The 24,488-nt window shown below is 48.9% G+C and overlaps 1 protein-coding gene across 6 annotated transcripts in view; it reads right to left on the bottom strand.

The window, feature by feature from the left end:
- CCDC180 (coiled-coil domain containing 180) overlaps positions 1-24,488 on the bottom strand; it is a 61,744-nt gene that overhangs the window by 2,566 nt on the left and 34,690 nt on the right. For 3 of the 6 annotated variants that reach the window (XM_047767979.1, XM_047767975.1, XM_047767977.1), the window contains exons 20-35: positions 24,023-24,198; positions 22,234-22,414; positions 21,250-21,396; positions 20,174-20,318; positions 19,871-19,987; positions 17,900-17,998; positions 15,790-15,909; positions 13,927-14,096; positions 13,629-13,684; positions 13,432-13,516; positions 11,719-11,829; positions 7,455-7,521; positions 6,591-6,732; positions 4,549-4,709; positions 3,870-4,007; positions 3,001-3,112 (exon numbers count right to left, since the gene is read on the bottom strand). In XM_047767979.1, the coding sequence (XP_047623935.1) occupies positions 3,001-3,112; positions 3,870-4,007; positions 4,549-4,709; positions 6,591-6,732; positions 7,455-7,521; positions 11,719-11,829; positions 13,432-13,516; positions 13,629-13,684; positions 13,927-14,096; positions 15,790-15,909; positions 17,900-17,998; positions 19,871-19,987; positions 20,174-20,318; positions 21,250-21,396; positions 22,234-22,414; positions 24,023-24,198 (2,027 nt within the window). Of the gene's footprint in view, positions 1-3,000; positions 3,113-3,869; positions 4,008-4,548; positions 4,710-6,590; positions 6,733-7,449; positions 7,522-11,718; positions 11,830-13,431; positions 13,685-13,926; positions 14,097-15,789; positions 15,910-17,899; positions 17,999-19,870; positions 19,988-20,173; positions 20,319-21,249; positions 21,397-22,233; positions 22,415-24,022; positions 24,199-24,488 lie in introns of those variants that run through there. The other 3 variants (XM_047767974.1, XM_047767978.1, XR_007133263.1) reach the window with 3 other exon arrangements.

Raw genomic sequence — 24,488 nt, 5'->3', positions numbered from 1 at the left:
CCAGCTCCACAGCCCTGGGCAGGATGCTCCGGTCCTCTCATAGCTTCTTCTCAAAGCCCCTGAATATGTTTTGGCTTCTACTAGCTGAGGTGGGTCCCGAACTCAGAATTTCTTCTAGAATGAACACGTCCAAGGTTGTCCCTCTTGTGTTGGGCTCACACATCTGTTCATTAATGTGAAGACAAAGGGCTTGTCCTTGGAGTGAGAGCCAGCAGGCAGGAGCGGCCCTCTGCACCCTGCTCTGTGTGGACGGCAGGGCCAGGCTGCTTGGTCAGAGGCTGGGGCACAGAGCAGGAGAGACCTCCGTGGGTCTGGTGCAGGGGGCCTTCCTGGCTTGGCCATTCCCTCCAAGGTACAGAGGTCACCTCCTTGCCCGCTCCTCTGCCTGTTCTCCTCGGTTCTGAACCCCAGTGTCTCTGCAGGCTCCACTTTCCCAAGTGAGGCTCACACTTGCCAAAGAGGCCCCCCCAATCCTGGAACGTGACCAACATCTCAAAATGGGTATACATTTTGACCCAGAAACTCCACTTCTAGGCACCTGTTGCCCCCCGCCCCCAATAGAGATAGATGGATGCAGATATTCCCTTCAGCACGATGACAGGAGTGAAAAGCTGGACATGGCCAGTGTTCACCAGCAAGGGACTAATTGATGCACAGCAACTGAAAACGCCCAAGGAGATGACGACTGGCTTGGCCAGCGTTTGCCTGAGTGGAAATTAGTTTACGAACAGGCACACACCTGTAACCCATCCTCCCACCCCCCCGCCAGCACACACACAGGCCTGGGCCTGAACCGAAGCGGCTAGAAGTGTGGACAGTCAGTGGTCAGGACACTTATTTCTGGATGGAAGGACTTGTGTTCTTCACTTCCTTCATAACACATAATTGAATTTGTTATCTTACTACAATAAATATTTGTTGTCTTTGTAATAACATTTTTTAAAAAATAAAAATAGTGTATTTTAATTACTTCATAGATTAGTGAGAGAGAACATTTCATCGATGATTTGAATCTTTCTGCAGTTATAAAAGTAATATGCACGTTATAAAAAAATTTAAGCATGACCTATAAGGAGAAAAGATTTCGGAAATCTCTCGCAATCCCACTTACCAGAGATGACCGTCCAGAATCTGGTACGTGTCCCTCAGGCTGTGTCTCTCTCTGTCTCTGTCTGTCTCTCACATAGATTCATTTACATATATGTGAGGATGCAGGTTTATATCATATATGTGTCTTTTTAAATAGTATAAGAGTTAAGTATAATTGTCACCTTGCTTTTTCTTTTTTTTTCTTTTTTTTGTCTTTTGTCTTTTTTTTGTTGTTGTTGTTGTTGTTGTTGCTATTTCTTGGGCCACTCCCGTGGCATATGGAGGTTCCCAGGCTAGGGGTTGAATTGGAGCTGTAGCCACCGGCCTACGCCAGAGCCACAGCAACTCGGGATCCGAGCCGCGTCTGCAACCTACACCACAGCTCACGGCAACGCCGGATCATTAACCCACTGAGCAAGGGCAGGGACCAAACCCGCAACCTCATGGTTCCTAGTCGGATTCGTTAACCACTGCGCCACGACGGGAACTCCCACCTTGCTTTTTCATATGACATATTCCTTGGGGACTTTCCGGTTGGACATAGGATCCTGCCACACCCGCCCGAGCAGGTGCACAGTATTCCCTCATATATCCGGGCTAGAATTTGTTTATCTAATCCTCTATACGTGGATATTAGTGTGGTCTCCAATTCTTTGCAATCTCAAAACAGTGCTGTGACGAATATGCTTGAAAACATATCTTTGAAAAATCAGGCAAGAGCTCCTGTTGGACAAATTCCTGGGGTCAGAACTGCTAGGTCCAAGGCACACACACTCAGAACTTGGAAGGTACCAGCAGAGGCTTCTCCAAGAGAGTGGTATCAACATAACTTCTCCAAGGGGCTCTGGTTTTGGGGCTTCCTGGCATCCTCACCAGTGCTGGCTATCGCTAAACTTAAAAGTCTTGCCAGGCTGTTGGTGAGAAATGATATCTCAATAATGTTTATATTCACATTTTTCATCATTGGTGGAGTTAAGCATCTTTTACATTTACTGGCCATTTGAGTTGTGTGTTTGTCCTCTATCTCTTTTCACACATTTGATCTGTTCAAGTTTTTTGAACCACAGGAATATTAGGCCCTTCTCTAGTCTATTGGTTATTAGGAATATTTTTCCAGTTCGTGGTTTGTCTGTCTGTTCGTTCTTTTCTTTTCTTTTCTTTTCAGCTGTGCCTGTGGCATGTAGCAGTTCCTGTTCCAAGGATCAAACCTGTGCCAAACATTGACCCCTGAGGCTTCAGTGACAACACCAGATCCTTAACCTGCTGCACCACAAGGGAACGCCTTGTCTTTCCATCTTTTGATATTTTGTTTTTGTTTTTGTTTGGTCCACAGAGAAGTGCTAGCCATTCTTTTATGGCTTCTAGCTCTCATCTCATATGTAGGAAAGCTGTCCCTACCCCAAGATTATAAAAACATTTACTATTAAGTTTTTATATTTTATTTGTCTTTTTTAAATTTTGTGTCCTGAGGCACATGGAAGTTCCCAGTCTAGGGGTTGAATTGGAGCTGCAGCTACCTGCCTACACCACAGCTTCAGCAATGCAGGATCTGAGCCACATCAGCAACCCACGCCACCGCTTGTGGCAATGCCAGATCCTTAACCCATTGAGCAAGGCCAGGGATTAAACCTGCCTCCTGATGGATAGTAGTCAGGTTCCTAACCTGCTGAGCAACAACAGAAACTCCAGGGCTATATTTTTTTATATATAATCTTTGAATCATTTGGGATTTGCCTTTTAATTAAAAAAAAAAAGTTTCCTTTAATAAAAACAAAAATTCACCAGTCCCCTCAGTGAAGAATGTTTTCATTCTGGTAGAACTGGGGGAAAGCAGATTCCCCCCCATCCCTGGCCAATCATGCTCTGTCACCACCCCCCTGGCGCTAGGGTACAAGGCCGTAGTGCACATACTTGCAACCTGGACATCATCAATGGTGACCACCTCATCCAACTGCAGCAGGAACTTCTCGGTAAAGGTGGCCAAGCTGGCTATGAAAAACCGGCAGTACTTCCTGGTGAATTCCTGGAGGAGACACAGGAGGCACAGTGCTACAGAGAGTGGGATCTCCCTCCAAGAGCAGGATTCGGGGACCGGCGTGTGGGCAAGACCAGCCCATGGGTCAACTGTGTCCAAGCTAACTGACATCTGGCCCTCAACGGAGTCCTAAGAGGTGGCTTGATTTGAAGATAGGAAATGATTTTGAAATGGCAAAGGGAAACAGGCAGACAATTTACCAAAGAGGCAATAAAGCTGAACATGGATTTCACGGTGGGGATGGGGGGATAAGTCTTCATTAGTAATTTTATAATTAATTAATTAATTAATTTTTTGTATTTTGTCCTTTTAGGGCCGCTCCTGCGGCATATGGAGGTTCCCAGGCTAGGGCTCTAATTGGAGCTGCAGCCACCGGCCTACACCACAGCCACAGCAACGTGGGATTCGAGACACATCTGCGACCTACACCACAGCTCACGGCAACGCCAGATCCTTAACCCACTGAGCAAGGCCAGGGATCAAACCCACAACCTCATGGTTCCCAGTCAGATTTGTTTCTGCTGGGCCACAACGGGAACTCCCAAATTTAGAAATTTTAAATTACAAGTTAAAATGGCTAACAGTGAACATCTCCACCTATATGACCTGCCTGCTTTCAGGCCCTGCTTTGGCCCAGGTGCAGCAAAGGGCCATGCTCAGGGCTGTTGGTGGGCTTTCAGTTGGGGTGATGGGGGGGCTGGGCAGCCCTCAGCACCTGGACGAGAGAGGTGAGGACACTACTGACCTCTAGCTTCTCCCTGGTCGCCTCAATCAGGGTGTCCAAGTCTTCCTGCCTTTTTTCTTCTGCTTGACACAGAGACTCCATTTCTTGCAGATGTGCAGGATGTCCAAGATTTGGACGGAGCTTCCGGGCATTTTCATCCTTCAGACAATCCAGAAATGAGCAGGTTTTCTGACCTGGTCTTAAGGTCAGCACCAAAGAGTCACTGGCTTATGTCCTCTGCCCATTATGGCCATGGCCAGACTGATGTGTGTGCTGACCTGATTGTGTGGAGGGGCATGGACGGGCAGAGGCGTGGCAGAGGAGGCAAGATAGGGGCATGGCTAGAGCCAACTCTGAGGGTTAGGGTGTGGGAGAGCTGAGCATCTGTCCCAGAACCATCAGGGCTTCAGTCCAATAAAACCGACAGCATCCATATCTCATGGCTCCAAGGACCAGGTAGACAATCATTGCTGATTTCAGGGACCACAGCCTCCTAGAACCAGCTGGCCCACCCATTAAATCCAACAAGAAGTGTGTTGAACACCTTCTCTGAAGAAGCTGCTGGCTCAGCTCTCGTCTCTCCAATGCCTCGTGTCCCTCACCCCCATCCAACAATCCCGAGACTGGATGCCCTGCCTCCGTTTCTGAACTCCCAGGGGCCCTGGTCCTGGAGAGGAACAGCTGGTCCCTGGGCCCTCACCTTTCTTCTCTCCAGCTCTTCATGACTGGTCCAGAACTGTTCCCGGATCTCTTTGGTGGAGGCGCAAAATTTCTTCCAGTGGTGCTCTTTGAAATTCTCTGTCACCTGCCAACACACCTGGGGCAGCAGCTCCTCAAATCTCCTCATCTGGGCCCGTAATTCTGCAGGGATTGGGGGTGGGGGAGCAGGGGAGAGGACAGAGCAGAGCCAAGCTGTGGAGGAGATCCCTCCAACAAAGGCTCAAAGCGGCTTCCCATAGAGAAAGGCTTGGTTGACAATGTGGTAACAGGAATTCCATCAAAAGGGGTATGAAGAATACTGGATTGAACTAGTTCAAGGGACTTCTCCTCTATGCCCTGCAGGCCTTTTCAGCACTTTTAAAATGCACTGTCTTTCAGGAGGAGGTCCCATCGTGGCTAAGTGGTAAACGAACCCGTCTAGGAATCAGAGGTTGCGGGTTCGATCCCTGGCCTCTCTCGAGGGGTTTAGGATTCTTCGTTGCCATGAGCTAGGGTGCAGGTCACAGATGCAGCTTGGATCCCACATTGCTGTGGCGGTGGTGTAGGCCGGCAGCTACAGCTCCAACTGGACCCCTAGCCTAGGAACCTCCATATGCTGCAGGTGCGGCCCTAAAAAGACAAAAGACAAAAAAAAAAAAAAAAAAGAAGGAAAAGAAAAAAAGAAAATGCAGTCTTTCAGCGGTTCTGTCTCTTCCATTAAACCTTCAAATTCTGCCTTGACCCTAGTCTCCCCCTCTCCCTCTAGACCTCTGAAGAGCTGCCTGCCAGACCTCCCCTTTCATCCACATCTCTTCACCCCCTCACACGTTCCCATCTCTGTTTGTCTGTGCTGCATTTTAGTTACTTTCTTTAGTAGTAAAGGCACCCATTATTTTATAATTCCAATGATTTAGTTTTCCAGTATAAGGAGTTTGATTTGGTTCTCTTTCATGTTTACTTGGTCATTTTAATCAGCTTTTGCTCCCTACTCGTGTTTCTAATTTCCACTTTTTAAACTCATTTTGTAAATATATTATATATTCTGTGTCTGATAATTCAGTATTATTGATCTCCTTCTGCTGTCTCATGCTCAACGTACCTCTTCCTGCGTGTGTGTGGGCGTGCGTGCATGTGTGTGTGTGTGTTTCCATGAGCTCTGTTCTGGGCCTTTTATTTGTAGGAAACCCTGGAGGCCTGACTTGAAGGTGGGTGTTTCTGGAGAGGGCTTGGAGTGTCTACTAAACAAGCATCTGGGCATGACCAACTCAGGATCATCTTAAGCTAAGGTATCAGCGAGAGTCCTTGTGGATGATCCACCAACACAAAGCTCAATTCAGGTTTGATCTAAGTGCGACTTGCGGTTTAAAAACCACTTGAGGGGCTGGCTTACAGTTATGGATTCTCACGGGAGGTTTTCATCTTTTTTACCCAGTACCATGGTTTATAACAAGAGAGTTTCCTTCTAGTGGCTGGGGGAGGTGGGGTGGCTGGGTTTCTGTCCTTTTATTCTGCAGATAGAGCCCTGAAGAGTCCCAGTTTTCTGTGGCTTGTGCCCTTTCAGAAAGTAAACTTTGGTTCTTTGGCATTGTTGTTTCTCCCCAGTTAAATCTGATTAAGGTTTTGTATTTTTTGTTGTTGTTGTTTTTCCATTTCTTGGGCTGCTCCCGCAGCATATGGAGGTTCCCAGGCTAGGGGTCTAATTGGAGCTATAGCCGCCGGCCTATGCCAGAGCCACAGCAACACAGGATCCAAGCCACATCTGCAACCTACACCACAGCTCACGGGGATGCCGGATCCTTAACCCACTTTGCAAGGCCAGGGATCGAACCCGAAACCTCATGATTCCTAGTCGGATTCATTAACCACTGTGCCATGATGGGAACTCCTGATTAAGGTTTTTACCTAAATCTAAGTTGTCAGCTTTTCACAGGGAGCTCCTCTGCCTCACCAGGGACCTCCAGGTCAGGAGGGCATCATTCCGACCATGAGCAGCTCTGTGCCAGCCTTGTCCCAGCCTGCCGCCCACCTGCTGGCCACACGCACCTATGAGGCAGGAGTTGTGGTACTCATCTGTCTGGCTGTGGTACTCCAGGATCTTCTTGCTGATGTTCTCTGCGCACTGGTCGAAAGTTTCATACATACAGTCAGGCCTGGTGACTGCACGCTTCTCTTTGCGGTAAAACTCCTGCAGGAGATCTGACAGTGTGGGGGCTCTGGCCCACGATGCTGGCATCCTCCACCCTGCTCTCCTCACCTCCTGGCCTTCTCTACCGCTAACCCCTCTGTTGTTCCTCCTTCCTGTCTTTGTCACCCCTGTCAGTATCCCAGGACTCTGTGAGACATGAGCAAGGGAATGGCAAAATTCTACGTGTCCTTCATGACCCAAATGGATCTTCAAGCCACCAGGCCAAGAGATTTCTGTGAAGCACAAAACGGGGCCACACATATGGATGACCCAGAGCTCTGCTCTCAAGACTCACAGCCCAGGGGAGGCAGAGAGGGAAGCACACAGACACCCCTGTGTGGGGCGCACTGGACCAGACCACTCGGTAGCTCCTACTAGAGGCTCCCAGACACCTGCTCCCGCAGCCTCACCCAACCCTCTGCGGTGCCTCTGTGTCTGTCGCCCTCTGCTGGGCGCTGGCTCTCAGGGATAGAGACTGGGCTTGTTCCTCTTGGCACACACAGTATCCCAGAAATATTTGGTGGCTAAATAAATGGGTAATGAATGGATGAGCGCTCATTTCTAGGATGAAAAACCCCGCACGAGGTGACAGAAGCTGGGTAGCTGTGGTCATGGGGGCTGGAGTCCCTTTGCTCAGTTTCAACCACAAGCAGAAGGCAGGAGGCAGAGGCCACCGGGGGTGTGTAGGCAGGGGATGGAAGAGGGGCAGGCAGAGCCCTCACCTCCACAACAGTCAGCAGGTGCTCGTTGCTCTCCCAGAGCAAGGACAGGATGATGCCTTTAAAATCCCTGCAACACACATGAGACAGATCCCTGAGGCCGTGTCTAATCACACTAGATGGTGTGGACAAAGGCAAATGAACAGAACATTCCACATACTCAGCAGCCAAGCCAGAAGTGGAGCTGGACAGCTGGGGATGTCCAAGCGTGTTCCCACCTGACATTTCTCCTTGTCTACTTTAATGCCTCTTGCATGTGACAAGTTGAGTTTGGCCCCTTTCAAGCATCTTGATTCTCTTTTGTCCTCATCATGCCTTGTAATTACTCACTCCTGCCCCAGGACCACTGCTCACACTCATTCCTCTTTAGGGAAGACTAATAACTTTCCTCTTGGTCACACTCGTTCTTGCTCTTCCTTAGATCCTGGTTCAGTGGCAATTCCTGACGGCCACGTTCTGATGCTCTGAGTGGCCTTCAGCTGCACAGTGCTCCCCACAGGGCCATGTGGGATTGATTTGTGCGACTGACTGATTAATGTCCATCTCTTCCAGCAGCTGGTAAAGTCCACCAGAACACAAACCATCTGTCTGTTTTTGCTCACCATGGACTCCCCTGCCCCTATAGTGCCCACACCTATCAGGGCCTTGGTATTGGTTGAGGAAAGAAAGAAGGATTTCTTATAAATATCAATCAAATCAGCAGGACCTCCTGTAGGAACAAATATCCTTTTTCTGGTACCTCTGGCCGTTAGGCTGGCTGCCTGCACATGGGTCTTCATTGAACAAATTTGCATAGACCTAGTGGATATTCCTGTCCAGTTAGGTCAACTATCTCAACAGTAAGAGTGAAATAAAGGACAGATACACTGGAACTGCATGGACCTGTAGGACAACTATTTTTCCACAATTTCTGTACAGTGATGTAGTGACTGTTTTACATAAACACCATTTTGGGCCAGTTTCTAAAGTGTATGTATATAAGGCAGGTGATCTTTCATTTAAAAATCCATTCATCATAATTAAAGAAAATTAGAAATAAATGGAAAAGCTAGAAGGAAAAATAAATGCTAACATTTTATTGTTTCTTTTTGCTGCTTTTTTAAATTGGTTTGGAATTAAGTTCATGTGCATTTTATCTTCTGTGCCCTTAAAGGTGTTCCTCCACATTACGACTTTAAGTGCATTTTTTTTGTCTTTTTTTTTTTTTTTTTTTGGTTGTTGTTGTTGTTGCTATTTCTTGGGCCACTCCCGCGGCATATGGAGGTTCCCAGGCTAGGGGTCAAATCGGAGCTGTAGCCACAGGCCTACACCACAGCCACAGCAACGCGGGATCCGAGCCGCGTCTGCAACCTACACCACAGCTCACGGCAACGCCGGATCGTTAACCCACTGAGCAAGGGCAGGGACCGAACCCACAACCTCATGGTTCCTAGTCGGATTCGTTAACCACTGCACCACGATGGGAACTCCGTTAAGTGCATTTTAAATGGCTGTGTAACACCATCGAGTATCGTATGCACCATCACGTATACACCCTTAGTTTTGGAACTTTAGGGCTTTTTTCCCCATTTTTAACTGAGATAAAAAGTACTACATGGTATGTCCTCATGCAAGTGTTTTCTTTTTGATGGATGGTTTCCTTGCGGGAGGGACCTACAGAGCTGCACAAAAGGTGTAGCTTGATGGCTTTCACTATGCCTTTCCCACCTGCTTTCTGGAGAGATAACTTGCTGTCTGTTGACCTTGACAGAGACTCTCTCCTCGAGCCCACACGAGGCTCCTCTGAGAGCTTTCACTATGCTTTCCCAAACAATTTCCCACTGTGTGATCCTGGCATGATTTTCTTAAGGATAATTTGGAACCTCATTGGCCTCTTGGGGCTCTCTCTACACTGGCCCCTCTAAGATCCCGCTCCCCTCCCATCGCCTCTGCTCCTTCTTCCTCCTTTTGCCACCTTCCATCTTCCCCTCAGTTCCCTGGTATCTTTGATATGTCCCCCTTCAAAGCCCTCCCTCCTGCACCCCACTGTGCACCCTGCCAGATGTCCTCTCCCCACTCCAGTCCACAACTCCCTACAGTCACTTGAACTAAATGTCGTCCTCCCGTCCCTATCAGGGACTGCGGATCTCCTGAAAGCAGCTGCTAAAAGCCTGAAAGGAGGCTAAGAGAGGAAAAAGGGCTACTTGGAAACAGGCTGGGTGTTTTATCCCCTCATCTGCACTCTAGAATTCAAAAACTCTTATCAAGCACACTTCTTCAATGGCAAAATGATCATTCACGTGAGTTTGGGAAGAAGCTGTCCTCCTTGCAACGGGATGTCGTTGGAACCATGGATGCATTAACCAAGGCTTTGACTGAAAAGGCATGTGGACCATGATGTGGAGAATCAGATATGACCAGTTTTAAGAAACTAAGGTTGACGTTATGGAGACAATGCTTCAAAGCCCTCTTGGGGAAATCAATCTGGCACCTGGCTTATGGGGTTCCCAACCTTATAGGTGAGTAAGGAAAACCTGGGAATGTCCACTAAAATCTATTCATATGCTCTTCACTCTCGGGCAAAATATGGTCTAGACTCATTCCCCTTTCATTTCTTTGCATTCTAGTGAGAGTGAGTGCATTTCCCACATATCTGTTCTTAATTTAATTTCCTCCTTTGGGTGGTCTCTTTAAATTCTCCCCCTTTAAATGCTCCTGCTGTACTGAGTTCTCTAGGTTTCCTTAGCAATTTGCTGGTAGGGGAGGGGAGCAATCTATAAAGGTCTCTCCCTTTGTTGGAAATATTTGCCACCATTGTCTCTTGGCTTGTTGTTATCTAAGTTTTCATTGCATTTTAACCCAGAGGAGTTAAAAATTTTATTTCCCAAAGTTTCTTTTTCCTTGTGATTTTATCTAGTGCTTCTTGGTATGAAATCCTGTATTATTCATTGGGGGTCTGTGGGTGACACTTGGAACTCACTGGCTCTTCTCCACAGCTACAAGAGGAGAGTTATCTGCTACCCATTGTGCAGAGGGGAACACTGAAGCTTGGGGACTTGGCCAGAGTCTCAATTTGGGGGTAAAAACATGACCAGTCTGATTCTAGTTTCTAATCAATCAACCACTGAGCTATGCCAGGAAAGTCTCCTTCCTTTCAAAGATTTAATAAGTACTCAATTTATTTATTTTTTGTTTAGCCTATGACTTTTTTAATCACTAAAAGACTATGTTGCATCTATACTATGGATACGAACCATACCATCCAGCCAAATAAAAAATGAACTATTGATACATGTGACAACCTGGATGGATCTCAAGGGCATTATGTTGAGTGCAAAAAGCCACTCTGAAAAGGTCATATACTTTCTGAGAACATTTACATAACATTCCTGAAGTGACAAAATTATAGGGCTAGAAAAGAGGTTAGTGGTTGCTCATGGTGAGGGATGGTAAGGGGGTGGCTGTGACTCCAAAGAAGTAGCAGGGCGGGGGGTGGGGCAGATCTGGGTGATGGAACAGTCCCGTTTCCTGGTTTGGTGATAGATATGTGGATTCACAGGTGATAAAAGGACTGAACTACACAACATCAAGAGACTCAAGGTATTAATGACACAGAATGTCTTTTGGTGGGTGGGTCAAAGAAGCATCTAGCTACTGACAGGGACATGACTTCCAGGCCCCTAATAGAAAAGCCACCCTTCTGTGCACAGTTCACAAAGCCCCAAGATAAGATGGATGGGGTAAAATGACTGATGAGTAGGTGATGAGATGCTGGGCTCCGTGATTAAAAGGTGAGGGGAATCTGTTACAGACGTCAACTTTTCTATGTGTGCTTTCAATTTCTGAAGTTGAAATTTGGCTTGTTGGCTTGAAATGGACCCATATTAAGTGGAACAGATTTTGTTTTAATCACTGGAATTCAAATAAAGGAAAAAAGAAATGGGGGAGTGGAAGCATTAAAAATTTGCCGGAAAAAACCCACCCTCAAACCAAAACAAAACCCAACTCAGATCTCAAAGGGGTATGCCGCCCTGCTACTACAAAATGCTTGGGGAATGTGAATTTTTGCAAAATGTAAAAAAAAAAAATGTATGTAAAATGAATGTAAAAAAAAAATTAGGTGAAATAGGCTGAGACACACCAACCTTGCCCCTTACCTGGCTGTTCACTGACATTTCCTGCTCTGCCCCCACCTTCTTATTTTCCCCACGGCTGAGTTAGACTGAGCTGCCCCCTGGCCAAGAGGACACCTTAAAACAGAGTTAAAGGAAATGGTGCTGTCACTTACTCGGCCAGAGGAGGTGGCTTGTCCCCGAGTACCTGGTACTTTCTGTCCAACCGGTTAGGCTTCAAGTACCGTGTGATGCTGTGGGGCAAAGGTGGGTCAGTGCTCTGGAGGCTGGAGAAAAACACAGGCAGGTCTGAGCCTGGGGGAGCCCTGCCTGGGTCTGCCCCGGCAGCCCAGCCCCCAAGATACCTCCCTATTCCTCAGCAGCTCTGGAGACAGCCTTCTCGTGGGGCTGAAGCCCTAACCCTAAACCCCATGCAAGGCCACAAAGAGGAGGCAAGGAGCAGAGGTGCTCGGGCCCAGAAATTTGTATCCTTGCTTCCCTGTGGTGAGGAACCAAAGGAAAATAGGTTGAGCCCCACAGAGGGTTGCCAAATTTTCAAATAAAAGTACAAGTTAAACTTGAATTTCATGTAAGCAATGAGTAATTTTTGGTATATGTCCCATGCAGTATTTGGGACACAGCTACATTAAAAACATTATGTGTTTTTCATCTGAAATTCAAATTGAACTGAGGCCTCTAAATTTTTACCTGGCAGCCCTAGAAACATGAACTTCATTGATAACTACTGAGAGACTGAATATAGGAATGGACAACTGCTGGGCCATATATAAATAAAGAACTCTGGCCCATAAAGTGCAACATCTTGCTCCAGAAACTAACCCCTTAGCTACAATAAACAATCCAGGAAGCTAGTCTGCTGTAAGTCAGACTTTCAGGAAGACAAACTGCTATCTCTAGCAACAATCCAAAAAGCCAAACAATACCCCTGTAACAAGCAACCCCAAATGGCCAGGACGTGACTAGTACCTGGCAACTTCCTTAAATTTTGTTCCTGCTTCTAACTTAGGACCAGCCAGAGAAAGCCAAATATATACCCCTAAACCAATCACTGGATGCCCACAGCTGGCAGGCCTACCTCCAACTTCCCCCAGGCCAACAGCCTCCACTCAGGGCACATCTGAAGCCTCCCCTTTTCTCCACGATGCGCATTTCTCATTTTCTTGCCTGCCTATGAGTCTCTGCTAAAAACTAAGTGAAAGTGGCTGACTCCCTGGCTGGAGCAAGCCCTGAATCAAAAGCGTTAGCTTTCTTATTTGGCAAGTCTTGTTTACTCCCATGTTGCAGATGGCATGTCTGTTCAAAAAGACTTTCTAGATATATGCAAAAGCAGAATATCTTCACTGCCACTTTCTCAAAACCGAGCATTAAACCAGGTCAACAAAGGCTCGTCAAGACCCAGAAAGTCAGCTCAGCCATGTGGATTCAGTGTCAGTGCCCAGCAGGGCTCACACTCACCGAGGCATGAGTCTAACAACCCCAACAGGGTCCAGGGGCAGAGTACATGGCCAGGATGCATAGACTCAGGGCTCCTAAGGCTCTGCGCTATCATCCAAGGAAAGCCACCTCCAATGTCATTCTCTCTGGCCAGGAAAATGTCCAGGGAGGGAGCAGGGCTTGGATCCACTAGCTGTCATCATGGAAAACCACTGCGCTCCTGGACAGGTTCTCAGGGTAGGAGGCCATGCGAGCTGGGCCACTCAGAGGGAATGAGCAGGGACCTGTCTAAAACCGGCATCAAGGTGGGCCCATCTCATGGTCGCCTGGGGTATCAGGGCCATGAGCACAGGAGGTGCACTCTGAGGACAAGGTCTGATAAAAGGTGGCCTCTGTCTAGGGAGGGGAGATCCAGGGCAGCCTGGTGTCTCTACCTCGCTGCTGAGGTGGCACTGGCAACAACCAAGTCTTTCTTCACTGAGTGGTCTCCCCGGCTCTGGTGTCGCTTGAAGGCTTTGGCTGATGAGCACCCAGGACAAGAACAGCGGATCCAAGGTGAGGAGGGGCTGGGTGGCACTCCCAGTTGCCCTACTGCCAGCACCCTGAGCCCCACAGGCCTGTGTGCCTCTACCTGTCAGGTACCGCTCTTTGTCACAACGCTGGGTTGAACATTTGGCATCAGGAAATCTGAAACCAAAGGAAAGGATATGAGCTTTTCCCCAGTGACCATGAGGATGGCTCAGGTCAGGAGCTCAGTTCCATCCTGGATAACCCACAACCCCATGGAAGTCTGTGCTACTGTGAGTCCTGCTTCAGAGGAGGAAGCTGAGGCTCTAAGAGGAGAAAACCCTGCATGGGGTCATAGCTGTCACGGGTGGGCTCACATGAGTTGGGCCCTGAAGGCTTGGGGGTACACTGGGGCCACTTACTGCAGGATCCTCTTGACCACCTCCACAGCTGGGTCTTCAACCATGGACTTCCCCATGCGGCTTGGCTGGGCCAAGGACTCGGGGGTGACCACGTCTCCCTTGGCTTCTTCTTCATGGGCTTCTGAAGACACCAGGATGTCACTTTCTACCTCCACGTCGGTCAAGATGTCCTGCAGGCCAAAGAGCAGGGCCCGACTGTGTGTGCCCAGCCTAGATGCCAGGGAGGCAGGCAGGCTGGGTTCACATCCCAGCACCACCCTGCCCAGGTGCTGTGGCTGCCTGACCTCTTTGCTCCTCTTTTCCCTTCTGTGAAGTAGCAGTGACCCTATCTAGAGGGCTGTTTGTTCATTCATTCATTCATTCATGTGAGTGTGCCAACCTACACAAGTGTCTCCTGAGCACCTGCTTTCTGCAAGTCTTTGCCTGGGTCTGGGACACAGGGTGAAGACACTACATGTGAGCCCTATGCTCATGGAGCTTACAGTCTAGTCAGAAAGACAAGACATTTAATATGAATGTCTAAAAAGAAATGGTAAAAATTGGGGCCAGTGCTACAAAGAAATGCTAGCATCTTCTCTGAGGCTGAGGGTCACAGACCTGTAAAGCCACCCATAGATGTGCCCAGGCAGTTTCTGACCAAAGGCCAAGTGAACAAATGATGGACAAGTGAGTGGCCCCTTCTACCTCGAGTTGGACCTTAGAGAAAGGGTAGGCGTAGAGCCCACCAAGTACTCGTAGAGGAACTTTTCCCTATTTTATTCTTTGTCTGGGCTCAGGGCGGACTGTAAGCCCTGGAGGGAAGGACTCCAGCTGGATCCTGAGTTTTGTCTTGTTGGGTGCAGTACTGGTGGTAATGGAAGCTTAGTGCTGGTGGGATGGAGGAAGAGCCTCCCCACAGAAGGAAGGGCTGCTTCAAAACATGGCAGTGAGAGGCAGGGCCAGAGGGAAGCCAGAGCAGAACTTGAGGGGCATCCACTTATGCTGCTACTGGCTCTATGCCACTTATGCTCCACTTATGCTGGTCCTCCTGGCAGGTGGTTAAGCACCTCTGGTGTTTAAAGCTTGGTGAGCGAGGCTGAGTGTGTGTGGTGAGGCACAAGCTCTGCCCTCTTGGGACACACAGTCTAAGGGAGACAGCTCCTAAAAGGAAGACCCTGTTGCATGGTCTGTGGGCTCATGGGAAAGTGGGACATGCCACAGGGGTCAGGAGACCTTGGTTCAGACCAGAAGATGAGAGAAGGTCTGGGGGAAGTGAACTCTTAGAGGGCAGAGAAATAAAGAGGCCACGCAAGACAGACTGAGGCCATGGAAGGCTGCTGTGTAGGTCCGGTTAAAGTGTCTGGATTTTATCCTGAGGGAAGGAGAGTGACACAGGCAGATTGACCTTGTCTAACACTAGGACTGGCTGCAACACGGGAAATGGATCATGGTTGGATGGGGCAGTGAGAGGATAAGGGCAGCCACGTGAGCAAGAGATGGAGGGGCTTGAACGAGGGAGCTGGGAGTGGGGTTGGGAGAAGCCAGTCCCCACTTGTGGGTGCGGGTGGGAAAGAAGAGCCTGAGAGGTGAGGGTGCCCTGACTGCTAGTGGGTGAGGTAAGCTGAGGGTCCTTATGTGGTGAGGTGCTGCCAGGTGGTGAGGGGTCTCCTAAGAGACCAGTGCAAAGAAAAGGGCCATCTGGGATGTGAACCTAGACCTGACTTCACAGCCTGAGGCCTGTCTAAGGCATCCCCACAGGCCTGATGTCCAGCAGGGGCCTGGGAGACCCTCTTTCCTTAGGCTCTGCTGAGCCCTATAGGTCTCCTGGGAGCTCAGACCCAACAGCTTAGCCACCCGCCCCACCACCCCCATCCCATCCCTTACGGTAAAGACCACTTGAGTCACAGACACCATGTCCAGCTTGCAGTTGAGGTACTGAATCCTCTGGCTTAGTTTTTCTTTCCAAGTTCGAACAAGGCCAAGGAGGTCCTCGGAGGTCACTATCTAGTGAGAACATGGAGGGAAAAAAAGCACAGGAAGCAGGCTGCAGGTGGGCAGCTGGACACCATCTGAACCACAGGAATAGGTCAGCTGGTGAGGACACCTCTTGGCTCCATGGAGGCCCCTTACTTACAGGGAGGGCCCTGGGAGACGGGGGAGCCCTGGCTGCTCTCTTGGGCGGCTGCACTGGGGCAGCAGATCTTTCACTGAGGAGGGAGTTCTGTTCCCTGTTCTATTGGGTTTGTTCTGGACAAATGATTTAAACTTGCTTGTCTTAGTCTCCTTATCAGTGTGATGGGGACCCAGGATGTTCCCTGGGATCTCTTCTAGCTCTAACACGCTACACGTAGAAGGACATGTTTGGCCTAAGATGGAGAGAGTATGTAAGGGCGAAATGGCCACAGCCTTTCTGGAGGGTGATTTGGCTATCTCCATGGCAACATCAGAGACATGACCCCCTAGAGCAACCTTCCCACAGACCATACCCCACAGAGGGCAGGAGAAGCACCTGTGAGAAGGTTCATCTTCCCTATGCAACCCGCATATCACTCAGTGGTCCTCACACATTGTTCCCTGAATGGCTCACAGCCCTAGTGGATGACACAGGCCAGGAGGTGCCGTAGCCTCTTCCCACTTCCTTCATTCCAAAGGCTCTCTGACTCCTGCCCATTTTCCTGCCACTCAACCCCTGGAATGGAACATGTCTCAGCTGGCACCTTAAATGGTGCCACTATTTAGTCTTGGCAACCAAACTTATTCCTGCCCCCCTGCCTTTCTGCACCATGTGGCCCTGAGCACAGAGCCTTGGCCATACCCTTCCCTGGTCCCCACTGCCTTCACTGGGCATCTGATGCCTCACTTCTGTCTCCTTATCACTAGTCTACACCACTCGGTTAACACTAGACTGCCTGCCCACTCAAGCTCATGCTTCCCACCCTGGCGCCCTGCCCAACACTCTGACACATCAGGAGAGGGCAGGGGTTGGGAGCAGGTAGGATGCAGGGAAACGTGAGAGAGTAAATGCTTCTCTCCTGAAGAGGCAGAGCTGTCTCTAAAGGGGACAGCTGTGAAGGGGTCACAGCAGATTAAACTGACTGTGCACTGGTCCCTCTGGGATGTGTAGAAACATCTGCATAAAAATAGAAGTCATATGGGGCTCTGCAGAATATGAGAATAGGAGGAACATATATGTCACTGTCTGTGCTTTGAGGGGATGTTTGGACAGTTTCCAACAAGTACTTGTAACTATGCAAGAAAAAGCAGTAAAGATAGAAGAATAACTGTCTTCTCAGCACTAACAACCATAAAACCTCAACTTAGTCACTGAAATGGAAGAGAAAAGACAGAAGCTCTGGCTGGAATGAATGGTTCTTGAGCGCCTGCATGAGCTGTCGGGAAACGATTCCTTGGGGTGGCCAGGGCACTTGTGGCAATGGGACAGAGACATGCACATGCTAGAGGCGAAAAAACAATCACGTCAACAACATAAACACCCAGAAACCCATGTGCTGATGAGTGCCCGGCAGGCATTTAGAACCTCGCTTTCCCAAACTTTGCTCCAATTTGGACTTTTCATACTTTACGCATAGAAAATGGAAGTAACCAATTTATGTGCAATGATCAAAACAAAGGGAAAATCAAACAAAATGTGATTGTTCAGAAGGCAGAATCCAGCTTCTGTTACTCATCCCGGGCTGGGTTCCAATTACCGGGAGGGGTGCCTGGTGATGCCAGAGAGGGGGTGAAGCCACATTCAAGCCCCCATGCTCATTGGCCTTACTCAACATGCATGCTGGGAGGCACTGAGGACTGAGGGCAATGGCTGGCTGGTTTCTCTTCCTTTCTTTAATTACACTGAATAAAACAGGGGCTAAGTAGGAGGCCGCTCTGGTGGTGGAGAAATCTCCACCACAGAGATAAGTTTACTTCCAGTTTATGAGTCCAGCATGCTGCATATTCACTATTCACAGCTTAGCATCTACTGAGCGCTTACTTCTTTATCTCCTCGTGAGCTTCGGCACATTTGTACCTTGCTTTGAAGCTGTTCCAGAGAAGAATTTAATCCATCTGTTTGCAAGTTGGATTTTGCCACCTAGAAAAACCAGAGGTTCTCAGATTTACTTCTAGAATACTTATTTGGATCAAGAAAATGTTCAGTAAAACAGCAGCTAAGAGATGGAATAAATACTGGAAAATAAAATCGGAGAGGAAATGTACAATGTTATCAGAAACTAGAATAGTGCAAATTTAAAGGGATTTGAAAAAAAAAAACCTGTCAAATAGATAAGTTTTAAAAATAAAATTGGCTACCTGCTGTACTGGTTGAGGGTGTAGGAGGACACGGTTATGCCCTACAGGTAGCACAGAGAGTCTTTTTTGGGGGTGATATTTTTATTATTTTTTAAATGATTTTTATTTTTTCCATTATAGTTGGTTTACAGTGTTCTGTCAGTTTTCTACAACATAGCAAAGTGACCCAGTCTCTCTCTCTCTCTCTCCCTCTCCCTCTCTCTCTCTCTCTCTCTCATACACACACACACATATACATTCTTTTTCTCACAGCACAGAGAGTATTAAAACGTTTGTGTTCTAACCCAGTTATTCTATCTCTGGGAGGTTCCCTACGGACATAATCAGAGCTTCTAGCGCCAGCATGTCTATCACACCACCGTGTATGAGAAGCAAAACTCACCAAATGTTCCTCCAAAAAGAAATAGTGGAGTGAAAATGGCAAAACACCCAGAAGAGGGAAGCCACCAAAATGATGTTTTTGAAGAAAATGTGAAAGATTATACAGCTTAAAAAATTATAAGGAGTTCCCTTGTAGCACAGTGGGTTAAGGATCTGGTGGTGTCACTGCAGCAGCTTGGACCACTGCTGAGGTGAGGGTTGAATTGCTGGCCTGGGGATTTCCATATGCCACGGGTACAGCCAAATCAAAAACAAAAACAAAAACAAACCAAAAAACCTGTAATAAGTAGCACTCTTCCCTGGTCCCCATGGCCTGGAGCCTCACTCCAGCACCAGGAGTGCAGCTTACACGGCCCTGCTGACCCAGCCGCCTCTCCAGCTGCACTGCTCCCTGTTTCTTGGCTCCAGTCCCCAGGACTTTTTCACCATCTCTGCAGGATGCTGCTCCCCACTCTCCCTGGCTGGCTTCTCCTTCTCCATCAAGGCTTGGGAAGCACCACTTTCCCAGCCCAGGTGAAATCCTCTCCTCTACGCCCCACCCCCCCACCACCTCACAGCCCTCTTCCTCTGAAGCCCAGACGGCCTGGCATGGTGAAAGCCCTAATGTCTGGTGTCACTCAGACCCAGGTTCGCATTTCAGCTCCATCACTTAAGAACTACATTCTTACCTAAGTCACTTAATGACTCTGCCTCAGTTTCTTTATCTCTAGAATGGGGATAAGAATGGTTATTTGCCTCACATAGCTCTTGTGAGGACTCACATAGCTATTCAAAATTAGCCTGTTAGATGGAGTTCCTGCTGTGGCTCAGTGGTTAATGAATCCGACTAGGAACCATGAGGTTGCAGGTTCGATCCGTGGCCTTGCTCAGCGGGTTAAGGGTCCAACGATGCCATGAGCTGTGGTGTAGGTTGCAGACGTGGCTCGGATCCCACATTGCTGTGGCTGTGGTGTAGGCCGGCGGCTACAGCTCCGATTAGACCCCTAGCCTAGGAACCTCCATATGCCACGGGAGTGGCCCTAGAAAAGGCAAAAAGACAAAAAAAAAAAATATATATATATATATATATATATATTAGCCTGTTGGCAGGATAGCTGGTGCATGATGACTCAGTGGATGGTAGAAGCTATGATGACTTAATCTCTGACTTCCTGGCTTGAGTGCAAGTCCCATGGGGCAGAGAACATGCCAGTGTCCCCAGCACCTGGGACAGTGCCCTGTGTGCAGGTGTGTGTGATAAACATCTGCCAGAGGAAGAATCAGTCAGTCCTACCTCACACTTAATGTTCACTTGCAGATTTGTCAGCAACCGCTGGATTTTCTCTATGAAAAGAAGGTCCACAGACAGGTTATGGAATTTACTTTCAAATTTGTTGATGACCTCATTTGCCTTAAAGAAAGAGGAAAAGTAAAGGAGATTAATTTGAAACTTTTGAACTTCGGAAGCACAGAGAGCCAGGCTTAATTAATGGTTGGAAAGGAGGCTTGACCAGCCCATCAGGCAACGAGCAAGCTGACCACTCTGTAATCAGGTGTCCTCAGAGCCTGGCTGGAAGTTTGGGTGGGGCCCGCTCACCTGGTCCAGGTACTCGCTCTCCATCTTCTCCATGTTAATCATGATTAGGCTTTCAACAAACTCTATTCGGGCAGCTTCCTTTTCCAGTCGATGACACAGTGAGTCAATTTCTTCAGAAGAAAAGTTGCCTCCTTCTGAAAACAATCTAAAAATAAGTTGAGGAGAAACCAAAGCCACCGATTAGACCTGAATCGTTCCACCCAACCAAAATACGGTGGTTGATAGGGCTTTAGATTAAAAATACAAGATCTGGAGTTCGCATTGGCTCAGTGGTTAATGAACCCAACTAGTATTCACGAGGATGCAGGTTAGATCCCCAGCCTCGCTCAGTGGGTTAAGGATCTGGCGTTGCCATGAGCTGCGCTGTAGGTCGCAGATGTAGCTCAGATCCCACTTTGCTGTGGCTGTGGTGTAGGCCGGCAGCTATAGCTCCAATTTGATCCCTAGCCTGGAAACCTCTATAAGCCGTGGATTTGACTCTAAAAAAAAAAAAAAAAGACACACAAAAGTACAAGATCTTTGAAAAATGCAGATAGTACCGGGGGCAGAAAAACAACCCAAGTATCCATCAAGGGTTGAATGGATAAACACAATGTGGCACATCCACACAGTGGAATGTTATTCAGCCCTAAGAAGGAATGAAATTCTGACACAGGCTATAACATGGATGAACATTGAAGACATTATGCTAAATGGAAAAGCCAGACACACAAAAGAAAAAATATTGTGTGATTTCACTTATAGGAGGTCCCTAGAGCAGTCAAATTCATAGAGACTGAAAATGGAATGATGGTGCCCAGGGGCTGCGGGAGGGTGAAATGGGCAGTTGGTGTGTAAGTTAGTGTACAGGGTTTCAGTTTGTGAAGATGAAAAGGTTTCGGAGATGGACGGTGGAGATGGCAGCACAACGGTGTGAATAGACTTAATGCCACCAAACTCCACACCTAAAACAGTGAAAATGGACAATTTTATGTTACGGATATTTTGTCACAATTAAAAAGCTAAGGGGCAAACAAGACTGCCTCTCAATAGAGAAAGCCTGGTGGCCCACAGAGGCCCCAGATGCCGGCTCCCACCTGCAGTGCTTGACAAACTCAACGTTGGTGTAGCGAAGCTTGCCCAGACTCTCCTCCAGGTACTGGCGGAAGCTGCGCAGGGACACCTGGATGACGTCGACGTAGCTGAGCAGCTCCCGGTGCAGAGTGCCGCTGAGAATGACCAGCCTGGGGGACATGGGAGGGCAGGGTGGTGACCCAGGTGTGGGCAGGCAGCCAGGTGGCTGCTTGAGCTCCAGGTGGCTCACCTAGAACCGCTGCCTCTCTTCTCTGGGTAGCAAAAGGGGCATTAGAGAGAAGTTGACAGTGAGTGCCATGCATGCAGGATGCGGTGTGGGACTCTCAGTGAGCTGGATCAGAGGCGCCCCTCTCCTCTGTCTGGCCCCTGCCGCCATTCAGTAAGAGAATCCCAGGTCCTACTGGCTCTGTGTCCTCGCTCCAGCACTGGGGTGCCCGTGTCCCAGTACTTCCTGAAAGAGCCCCTGCAGGGTTCCTCTTTCCACCCAAGCCCACCCTAACCAGCTGCCTCTTGTGTATCTGACCACAGTACGGACACTTGAGAGGGCTCCTCACTGGTGACCTGATGGAGGCCTCCCTGGGCACACAAGAGCCTGCACCTCAAATCCCTGAATGGCCTCCTGGAACCCGTGCTCTGCCCTAAGCACATCCCTAATCTGGGCCAGCGCCCGCCCCCCTTCCTCCCATCCCACACCCAGGGGCCTCCTGCAGGAAGGAAATCTTCCTGATTTCCCCTGGTGGGAGTGGTCTTTGCTACGGTGGACACCTCAGGGCATGTCCTTTTCACTCTGACCACAGGCGCCCTTTTCTCTCCCAGGCTGCTCCCCCGCCCCCCGTGCCCAGCCCCCCAGCCCGATGCATCACACAGTTGGCTCTTACACATGGGAAGAGGTGAAACCCTTCTGGAAACCCTGACTCTTCTATTATCCATGAGGGGTGGGGATTCTAGGGCCACAAGGCCACAGTGGAGACCCCCAGGGCCCTTACTTCTGGCTCTTGGTGGCGTTCAAGAAGATGTGCTCCATGTCATAAATCTTGCGGCGGAAGTTTTTGCTCCTCGTGTTTTGCTCCTCTTGGAACTGGCAGAACATCATCCTCTCCTTTCTCAGAGTCTCCGTCACTCCTGCACAGTGGCTGTCCAGACGCTCTTGATGAAGCAAGAGCTCGGCTGGAAAAGAACAAGGAGCCCTCTGGGGTCCTGAGTCAGCTCAGGACAGTGCTCTCCCGGGCCAGCTGTGGAGCAGGGACCATTCAAGCCAAGGTCCCTCATCCTGTTCCTGCTGCCCTCACCAGGCCTGGCCCCGGGAATGCACGTAGATCTCAGGGAGGCCAATCCGAGACAGCCCTGGGATTTGGAGAAAGGAGGCTCTGCCTGGCTGGGGGCGGGCAGTCCTGGCGGATAGAGGCACCCTGGGAGAGCGTCTCCCTCCCTGGGTGCAAGTGGGCTGGGTGTTGGGGAAGGCAGGGATCTCATGAGAGGGTCTGGGAGAGAACAGCCAGCACAAAGCTGGGCAGTTGGGGTTTGTCCCTTGATACCAGTGGCTACTCATTTCCAATGAACTTGAATTACAGGAGACTTCAAGAGCTCCACCACAGGCCCTTAGAGTAAGCAGAGAGCCCATCACCCCATCTGACCTCCTACTGCCTGGGGTGGTGGAGCCGCAGTGGTCTCAGCTCGGCCAAAAAGAAATGGTTGGATCCTGAGGCTTTGCTTCTCCAGCCTCAGTTTTCACACCTGCCTTGGGCCAGGAGCCAGGGAAGGGGAAGGAAGCCAGTCTGCGGGGAGCATCCTTGTTGATATTTACATCTAATGCACATCTTTTCCAGATGAGGAGGGTGAGGTTCCAAAAGTCAAGCAGGTCTCCCAAGGCCACAAGCATTGGGCCTCAAGAGTCCACACTCTTTCACTGCTCCAGGTAACAGGAAGTTGGGTGCGGTCAGGTGGGGGCTCTCTGGAATCTTTCAGGGTCTATAATGGAGCTTACGTATGACTCCAGTGAAAACCTAAAACCCAGAACCAGGGGCCACTGAAGGATCCAATTAAAAATGCACCCTCCCCCCCATTAATGGAGGCCTCTGTCTTATACAAAAACAGCATGTCTTTTTTTTTTTTTTTTTTTTTCATTTTGGCCACAACCACAACATGTGGAAGTTCCTGGGCCAGAGATTGAACCTGTGCCACAGCAGTGACCTGAGCCTTAGCAGTGACAATGCCAGATCCTTAACCTACAAGGCCACCAGCCAACTCCTGGCATGTCTTCTTAAGTGTTAAAAATTATAAGCTGAAAAGAATGGCTACCACATTTGGAGGCTCTGGCTTGTACCAGGTGCTCATGATACCTCACTGTATCATTTCAAGGAAAGTCAGTTACCACTGCCAACATGCCCTCTGCAGGATAGGACGGGATCAGAGAGGTCAGGTAACCTGCTGAGAGTCAAACATCTAGAAAGGCTGAGCCTATTAGCTCTGGTTCCCGAGTTGCAGGCTTGCCTTTAGAGCATCTGCCATGCAGGTATGTGTCCTGCGTGGCATATCTGGAGTCCACAGAGATAAAATAGGACAATACTCTTCCTTTCAGCATCTAATGTCTTCTTTGAAAAAGATCATAAAAGAGAATTCTGAGCACTACCTTCTCTTCCAGCCTGGGAATTGTGAACCCTCATACACACGTTCCAACATGTAATGAGAACATGCTAAGTGTTGTGGGGTGCAAACCAGGGAAGCTAATGAATGTGGAGCCACAGACGCATAGACCCCAGGGGCTGCCTAGGGTACCTGCCCTGACGTTGTGGATGTCCTTTTCAATGCGCTGGGCTCTTGGCTGGTGCAGGTGCAGGCGTAGCTCCAGCTCTGAATCCAGCTGATCAATCTTGGTGGCCACAGTGACCTGGGCATTGAGGGCACACTGGTCAAACCACTTCTCTAAGTGCTCAAAAAAGCCAGCTCGGATCCTGAAGGGAGAGAACAGCGAGGATCAGCAACTGAGACCAAGGAGAGCTCTCTCCATACTGATATATAAAGTGCTTTCCCCTTCCACTCCTTCACCCTTATTTTATTTCCCACTACATTGTATGTCTTTGTCTGGATGGACCATCATTCATTTAGCTAGAACCCCTACTGAAGGACAATGAGTGGTTTCCAACCATTTGTTCTTACAAAGATGGCAAAGAATAACCTTGTACGTATGTCAAGTATAGAACAGGATAAATTCCCTGGTAGGGGACCGTTGAATCAAAGCCTG

Source organism: Phacochoerus africanus, chromosome 2, assembly GCF_016906955.1.
Source record: "Phacochoerus africanus isolate WHEZ1 chromosome 2, ROS_Pafr_v1, whole genome shotgun sequence".
NCBI lineage: Eukaryota > Metazoa > Chordata > Mammalia > Artiodactyla > Suidae > Phacochoerus > Phacochoerus africanus.
The sequence above is the reverse complement of the archived record's forward strand: the minus strand, read 5'-3'. Positions and strand labels throughout refer to the sequence as shown.